Source organism: Notothenia rossii (genome assembly GCF_949606895.1).
Source record: "Notothenia rossii genome assembly, chromosome: 12".
Taxonomy (NCBI): Eukaryota; Metazoa; Chordata; class Actinopteri; order Perciformes; family Nototheniidae; genus Notothenia; species Notothenia rossii.
In genome coordinates, this window is record NC_136911.1 from 3831063 (window position 1) to 3839734 (window position 8672).

An 8672-nucleotide genomic window follows, 5' to 3' on the forward strand; every position below is an offset into this window, starting at 1 on the left:
GCTTCACTCACAGTAAATTAAGACGGGCACCGTATAGTAAAAGAATCAGGATGTGTGTGTGTGTGTGTGTGTGTGTGTGTGTGTGTGTGTGTGTGTGTGTGTGTGTGTGTGTGTGTGTGTGTGTGTGTGTGTGTGTGAGAGAGGTGCTCTGATCTTTATTGACTGGCCTGGGGGAAATGGTCTTGTTTGATGGAGGAGATTATTCTCTGATAGAAAAAGGGAGAGAGGAGCCATCAGAGGCCAGACTATCTCTCTCAGTTACTGTAATTTCATACAGGTGCCAACTCTCTCTCTCACACACACACACACACACACACACACACACACACACACACACACACACACACACACACACACACACACACACACACACACACACACACACACACACACACACACACACACACACACACACACACACACACACACACACACACACACACACACCCAGTCACACGTGCGGACTTAGACACGGACCATCTTCCAACAGACGGACAGCAGTGTCTGGCATCATTAACCTGGCGTCTTCCTAATTCAGACAGATTGTGGCTGCTGCTTGTGTGTGTGTGTGTGTGTGTGTGTGTGTGTGTGTGTGTGTGTGTGTGTGTGTGTGTGTGTGTGTGTGTGTGTGTGTGTGTGTGTGTGTGTTTCTGGTGATGTGGTTGGGTCTGAGCTCTCGCTAAGTGAGAAACTTCCTGAACTCTGGCCACTGGGATATATCATTGTGGAGATAAATGATTTTTAGACATATTACGCCGCAAACACACAGACCAATAAAACGTTTCTTGGAACACATTGAGGACTGGCCCAAAGGGATTGTTCTATGAATTGTCAATAAATATTGTTTTACAGTAGGCAGGTAGAAGCTTGTTGGCTATTGGGGATCTGTACGAGTCTGTTAGCATTATTGTTTACAGTTCACCATAATGCCAACAATCATTTAAAGCAAAGAGTATTTGGACTTGAAGATGGCTAGAAAGACATGGAAAGCACATCTTGTTGATGTTTCAGAGACAATCGGAGTTAAGATTGAACCTTTAAGACAGTTCATGGTTACCTATTGAATAGTGCAGTAAACTGGAGGGAAACGACTTGTGAGAAAGCATGATGACGGCAGACAGAAGTTTCTAGCAGCTGGTTAGGAGCCGTGATTTCTAGACAACTACCAAAGCTACCAAAAACTAAAGTTGCATGATAATATTTCTTAGAATAACTTAAGAAGCCGACTGACACCAAACCCTGAATGAAAAGTGATGTAAACTGGATTCGGTTTCATGATGATGTCCCATTTTTACAACATTCTTACGTCAGTAAGCATACTGACTCTGATGCCTCAATATCTGCCTCCCAGATGTGCACTGGAGAGCAATGTGATGTGATGACTATAAATGGAGTTGAGGGTGAAGGCTTTTTGAACATTTTGTGGGCAAGGTGTTTGTGTGACCCTTACCTCCTAAGTGGTAGGTTCCCCCCGTGGTGATGGTGAGAGGAGAAGTGGAGCGCACTGCAGACGCCTCCTCGCCATCTATAGTCAACATGGCAAAGTTCTCCCTGGCGACCAAACGTATGGCGTGCCATTGGCCGTCGTTGAGGCCTGAACCTGGAGCGGGTGCAAAAATGAAAACACCTTCAGAAAACACACACTGCAAACTGTGAACAACTCTTGCTGAGAACAAAGTTTTAGTTGATAGATTTTGCTATTTAGTATTTTAGTATTTCCAGTGAGACTTTGATTCCGGCAAAAACATAATGATCCAAGTCAAATAAAAAAGCACCAGCACATTATTTAATTCATGAACAGGTCCACATTGAAGCCTGGTGAACTCTGTTGTAGGAGAATAGAGGAGAAAGTCAAGGACCCGACATAAGAAAAAGACGCCTGGAGGACTCAGAGGGATGTGGGTGGTGAAAGTAGGAAATACAATTTCTGTGAGTGATGTGCGGCTATCTCTCTCTGTTTACTTTCTACATTGAACTGCTGTGTTTTTCCCTGATGCCTCCATCTCAGCTGCCTGGCGAACGTGGCTTCAGACAGAGGGGAGACATGTTCTGTAAAGAAACATCTTCCTGTCTGTACCGCATGTTTTCTTCACTTCACATGCTCCCAAACTCTTCCTCACTTCTCTTTTGTTGCCTTCGTTCTCTCCCCCAGCTTCCAGTCTCAAGGCCTCGGTGTCTCGACTCCATTAACTCTCAGAAAACCCTGTTTGCATCTGAGTGTGTGTGTGTGTGTGTTTTTTCTATCCGTGCATGCAGGGTTTGAGCGCTCTTTATATGTCAATGCAGTGTGAGTTTGTGTGAGTGTATGCAAGTTTTGTGCTGTCCTTTCTCTCTCTTCCCTTGTAGCCGTGCTCCATTAAATATGAGTGATGTTTTGGAAAGGGACATTACTACTGGAGCCGAGAGAGAAGCCGGCTCACTCTCATCACCCTCCCCTCTATACATCACCTCCCACTGACACCAATCTCTATTCATCCTTCCCTCCCTGCCTCCCTCTCTGTCCCTGATTCTTTCTCCCGTCGCTCCATCTTTATTTCCTTCCCTACATTTCACTTTTCTCTATTTTCTCTCTGTCTCCTCTCCACTCTTGTGGTCATCTGCTGCATTGTCTGTCTTTTTGAATTCAGCTCCACTCCCTGCTTCACGGACCGTAATGCATCGATAGGGAGGACACAGTTCAAGGTACGGTCACATGTCACAAATCCATTGCAGCAGAGTGTATTTACTCATGGATCAGTATGCAAGTCGATACACATGTACCTCAACTTGCTGCATGTGTCGATACATGGGACCCGTGTGTGTAAGAGTGTGTAGGGTAAGAGTGTGTGTGTAAGAGTGTGTGTGTAAGAGTGTGCGCGCTCAGCCTCTCAAAGAGACACTTTTTTTATTTCCTCCCAGAATGCCCTCTGAGCGCCTGGAGTTCGTGTCAGTAGGGAGTCTACACTAATTAATCTCCATCAGCAGGGGGACGATACACATGTGTGTGTGTGTGTGTGTGTGTGTGTGTGTGTGTGTGTGTGTGTGTGTGTGTGTGTGTGTGTGTGTGTGTGTGTGTGTGTGTGTGTGTGTGTGTGTGTGTGTGTGTGTGTGTGTGTGTGTGTGTGTGTGTGAGAGATCATGAAAGTGACCACAGGACTTAAGAGCCAAGATGGCCGCCTGCTGAGAGGTGTGACCGCTGTGGCCTTGTTCAGGGCGATGCTGGTTAAATATGCACATGAAGCAGTTCAAACATGGATATGATTATGCATATATTAGGCCGTTAATTTAAGTTGAGCAACAGCTTAAAATAAATAATGACAGGGAATCAGAGGAAGACTTTTTCTGGATATGATATGTTCTGGTTAAAAGAGACCTTTAAGTGCTGCTTCGCTGGCAATCTCATTTCCGCCTGTATATAGTTTTGATGTAATCACTAACAAGCTTTGTGCTCCTCCATCCCCTCCCCGTCTATAACCTCTGAAACGTAATGGAAAATAGATACCGAGTAACCTTGTGTCCCCTCATCTGTTTTACATCACCTGCAATAGCTTTGAATGATGAGCTTATGTGTGATGCCGGTGTTATTGAATCTTCCCACTCACTGCTGCACGGACGCAAACAAAGACACACAAACATGTGGTGCAATCGTTCACACACACCTAACACAAAGGCCCAAACACCGGCTGTGAAGCAAAGATAACAAAGAATTGAGATAATAACGGAGTAAAGATAATTGTTCAGATTTGAGGAGATAAGATGGTTTCATGGCTTTTTGTTAAGTTGTCATTCACACGGCCCTGATAAAGAGAGGGAAGCTGACCACTGCTCTGTTTTGTTTTGAATTAAATACAAAATTGTCTCACTTCTCACATACTCATTAGAAACTGTGGTAAGAGTGTATTCCCAACAGAAAAATAACCCATTAAAACATCCGGAAGGGTAATAATTATTTTACATAATAAATAATGAAATGTGGACCTGCAGTAATTTTCAAATAACATTTGATCCAGATACTCATGAAATGTTAGCACTTCTGACTCTGTGAGGAAAAACAACTTTAAAGGTCACAATAAAACATTTAGATTCACAATTCCATTCAAGGATTCTTTACTGAACATTATTCATTATTTATGTCTGCAGTCAGATTTTAATAGACTGAATTTGGAGAATTTGCAATTTTTTTTTGAATTCTAGATAAGAAACACACGTTCAATTGAGTGTGCAGCTGCTGCCCACATACATCGGGCGGTGGTGGCGAAGTCGATAGGGACTTGGCTTGGCAACTGGAAGGTCACGAGTTCAAGTCCCGGCAAGACCAAGTGCTACCGAGGTACCCCTGAGCAAGGCACCGTTCCCTACACTGCTCCCCGGGCGCCGTTCAAAACTGGCAGCGCACTGCTCCTAACACTAGGATGGGTCAAATGCAGAGAAACAATTTCCACACGGAGATTAATAAAGTATATCAAAATTAAAAAAATTTAAAAATCTGGATAAACAAGGTAAATGAAAAAAATAAAAACCTCTACTTATTTCATAGTGGCATACTGTAATAAACACAACTTCATATTATTAAATACCCACAATTAAACACCAAAGTACGATTTCCCTTTTTACTACTTTTTTATTTGCAAGTACCTTCATCACTTCAAGTGTTATTTGTAAAAATAAAAGTGATTTAAGACATTTTACCGAGTTGGCATTGGGGTCATTGGAGTTTTTTTAAGGGAAATCATTCTTGCATAAACAGCTGTGGTCATTGCATCAGCCTCGCCTCCTAAATATGGTCAGGGAGGGCCTTCTTGTGCCAACCCAGCACATTCTAAATAATAGGTGAGGTGTTTGGCTCACAACACCTGTGGTCAGCGGGAGACACACTTTTAAATCAGATTCTATTTCATTTCCTCCAGGTATTTGTGGCGGCTGAGGTTTTACAATGAGGGGTGTTGTGCTGCATGGTGCTGCTGTTCTGTGTGTCTGCAGAGGGCGGAGGAGTGGACCAAGGTTCACAGAGCAGTGTGCTGGCTGCGAGGGAAATCTGGAGTGAGCTGAGAGCTATAAAGAACATGGTGGGGGAGCAAGAGGTTGAGCTGCAGACCCACAGAGACAACGTTGCCAGTCTGGAGAAAGAGAACCACAATAAGATATCAACAGTATCTGTGATGTTTAGAATGGGGTTGCAATGACAGATAATACGCCAAATGATATTCTACTTTGGTAGTAAATTCCCCAAAAATGTGAAAAAAGTTAATCACAACAAGAACATATTCACATTTGACAACCTTAAACCAACGACTATTGAGCATTTTTGATTTAAGAAATACTTGATTATCAGCTAAGGTGCTGGAGGATTTGAGTCCTCTTTATTGTGACACATGCACACAGGAAAGCACAAAGAGCACAATTTGGACTTAAAATTTAAGAAAAATGCGGAGGAGGCTGAGACAGTGATTTTCTGAAATGGCACAATACAAGTATCAAAATTACAGACTTGGTGATACTAGGACATCTTGACAGAGCGGTTGAGAAATGATTGTCTCTCATGCTGACAGCCCTGGTTTCCAGAGTCTCAGCCAGCGAGGAGCAGCTGACGGCTCTCAGGGCGGAGCTGGAGGTTTCCACGCTGGATGAGACTGGAATGAGATCATCAGGTATGATAACAGATGGTCAACCTTAAAACAATAAAAGACTAAACATAAAAGTGACTTGTTTGACTTCCCCTTGAAAATAACTATGTGTTTACTATTGGTTTATTTAACATGTATTCAATTGTGTGTTTTCAGGCACTAAGGTGGCTTTCTCTGCTGCTTTGAGTTCAGGAAAGTTTGGACCTTACACTACTGAAACTCAACTTGTCTACAGAAGATCCATCACCAATCTTGGCGGGGCTTACAGCTCAAACACAGGTGGGTAAAAAAGCAAGCATCTTAATATTTCTAAAGAGGCAATTAAAGCTGACTTTTGTCCTCCTCTGCTGCTGCCCCTGCTGCAGGTGTGTTCACAGCCCCCGTCAGAGGAGCCTACTACTTCCGCTTCACTGCTATGAACAACAAGCACGGAGAGTGGATGGCAGTTAACCTGTACCGTAATAGTCAGAGAATTATACATAACTCTAAGCAGAATGATGGTAATACTTTCATTTCTAATGCTGCGGTTCTCCATCTGAATCAGGGAGACGAGGTCTATATGCGCCTCAATGAAAACTGTGGTCTTTTTGAAAATGATGGCACCTACAACACCTTCAGTGGGTTCCTGCTGTATTCTATGTGATCCCTCAAATATAATCCAAACAACACCAATGGTTGATTTTTAAACTTTTAAATGTGTCGATTTTATTCTTACTTTGTCAAAGTTGTCCTTGGCTAGCTCAGTCTAATCAAGCCATTTAGATACGAAGAAGAAAGAAGTTGACGAGTGAATCTGGAATCAATGAATAAATAAACTAATTTGTGAACATCATCATGCTGTGTTGTTGTTTATCGACTCCTTGCAGTACTGGAAATAAGTCTACAGCTGTAAAGATGGACAATAAGCATAATTATGTGCAAATATCCGAACGTTATAAAAAAAGTCATCTGAAAAAGCTTACTTTGTGTCTTGGGACATTTTCAAGCAACCCTCTACTGAGCTAATCCAAATTACCTAATTACTTTAGTGCTGTTTTAATCAAATATGTCTTAATTGTAATATATGGAAAACATAATTAGGTCTGCATTTAAACTTTTAGGTGAGTAGCAAACTTCTCTGAATAGCTGGACGACTGCTTCTGAATTATATCCCACATTTGAGAGTGAAAGACAGCATATTTTCACAAATGAATAATACAAACTAGATGAAGTAAGAAACTCAGAAAAGATTCCTTGCACACCTGTACACTAGGACAATTAACTTCCACTTCCCACTGGTGTATTCAAGACCGAAGGTAAAGTGTGTTGATGATTAATATTACAAAAAGCAATGAAATTCACAACAACTTCTATTATTGTTTGTCCTCTAAACTCGCTTTTGAGACTTCAGAGTATTTCATATGAGGCTCGCTGGATTTAAAAGAGTAATCTATATGTAAGTTACAAATACAGTATTTGTAACTTACATATATATTTTCTTTTTCACTTCAGGGACTATATACAGTCCCTGCTAAACTATATTAAACTAGGGAAATATTTAGTCCAATCTTTGTTTTAAACAATTTGTTGGACTCAGTTAAAACATTTTATTAATGCAATACTTATACAATTTAGAGATATCAGATAGAGGTGTTCTCTATTCTATTAAAAAAGCACCTTTTGTCGTTCTCATTATAACGTAACAAGTAGAGAAATTGGTTTTAAAATGATTAGTTTAGTGGAATAAATACAAAGAAACCAATTTAGAGTTAGATTTAAACTGTACCATGGGACCAAAGAGAAGAAGGATGAATTATATTTTCCTCCATTTAGGACACAATGTTATATAGTATATATTAATTGTAAATGGAAATATTAATAACCAAGCAACCTGGATTATTTGTATTGCTTGCAATGATAAAAACACCACGTTTGACTACACGGTGTTACATACAAAATGATAAACAGCTGATATGACTTTAACATGTGATGTGAACTCAATAGTATGATGGCTTATCACTACCTGTGGAAAACCAGCCACCTTTAACTGTATCAATGCCAGACTCTGAATTGGTTAAAATGTGACTGAGGGAAAGCGGGTTTGATTGATCCACCATCAGCAGCTGCAGTCTGCTGGAGCTTCACACGTTCCCATTACTCAAAGAGCTTTCAGTGCAGAAGAGAGCAGGCTCAGGAGGGAAGTGTCACAGAAAGTCTATTAAAGCATTAAGGGCAGAGCAGCAGCATCACTGACAGCTGGGCCGGGCTGAAGGAGTGGAGGAACATGTTCATATGACGGAGGGAGGAGCTGAGTGTCACCCAGACTCAGCTCCAACGCCTCAGAGACAGAGTGCTGAGGGCGGAGGGAGAACACCGGGTGTGCTTTGCATTTAACATGTTAACTATTAAACACCTGAACTCTGTAAAGAACATCCATAAACATTCCTCTGTTTGCATCGTGCAAATTATTTAAATATTCCATTTACTTGTATATACTCTTAAGATTAAGATTAAGATGAAATTGTTTCTTTGCATTTGACCCATTCTAGTGTTAGGAGCAGTGTGCTGCCATTTTGAACGGCGCCCGGGGAGCAGTGTGGGGAACGGTGCCTTAATCAGGGACACCTCGGTAGCACTTGGTCTTGCTGGGACTTGAACTGGTGGCCTTCCAGTTGCCAAGCCAAGTCCCTATCGACTTCGCCACCACGCCCCCAATATATATATATATATCTTCTTGCACTATTTATATGTTACTTTATTTACTTGCACATCTTAAAACATTCTCTTTCACTATTTTATTAATTCTATGTCCTATATATATATTCATGTTGCACTGTTGGAGGAGCATGTGACCTGCGTTTTTCATTGCCATAAGTACACAGTAGCTAATGTGCACATGACAATCAAGCCTCGAAACTTGAATCTTGATTAATAATACATTTCATTTCCAAGCGCTTCTTCAGGTGCTCAAAGAAGCTTTACAGTGGTGATAAAACGAGAAATAATAGAATCAAAAATTATTAAAAGAGCAACACAACATCATTCACAAATGAAAAGCCAGTCTGAAGAGGTGTGTTTTGGTCAGTGTTT

At 41.4% G+C, this 8672-nt stretch overlaps 2 protein-coding genes across 2 annotated transcripts in view; one reads left to right on the top strand and one right to left on the bottom strand.

Annotated features, from left to right (window-relative positions):
- cntnap2a (contactin associated protein 2a) overlaps nucleotides 1-8672 on the bottom strand; it is a 317081-nt gene that overhangs the window by 128174 nt on the left and 180235 nt on the right. Inside the window, exon 10 of the mRNA XM_079661019.1 lies at nucleotides 1451-1600. Within this exon, the coding sequence (XP_079517145.1) occupies nucleotides 1451-1600 (150 nt within the window). The remainder of the gene's footprint in view (nucleotides 1-1450; nucleotides 1601-8672) is intronic.
- LOC307025982 (complement C1q-like protein 2) lies at nucleotides 4781-6598 on the top strand. Its single transcript, XM_079661020.1, has 4 exons — nucleotides 4781-5113; nucleotides 5527-5627; nucleotides 5760-5882; nucleotides 5969-6598. The coding sequence occupies exons 1-4, from the start codon at nucleotides 4932-4934 to the stop codon at nucleotides 6244-6246; spliced, it is 684 nt and encodes a 227-aa protein (XP_079517146.1). The 5' UTR covers nucleotides 4781-4931; the 3' UTR covers nucleotides 6247-6598.

Bases quoted from the DNA above. Each gene is read 5' to 3' on its own strand.
- LOC307025982 (XM_079661020.1), top strand. From the start codon at position 4,932: ATGGTGCTGCTGTTCTGTGTGTCTGCAGAGGGCGGAGGAGTGGACCAA. The intron at 5,628-5,759 runs GTATGATAACAG...GTGTGTTTTCAG, and splicing joins GACTGGAATGAGATCATCAG to GCACTAAGGTGGCTTTCTCT. The intron at 5,883-5,968 runs GTGGGTAAAAAA...CCCCTGCTGCAG, and splicing joins GGCTTACAGCTCAAACACAG to GTGTGTTCACAGCCCCCGTC.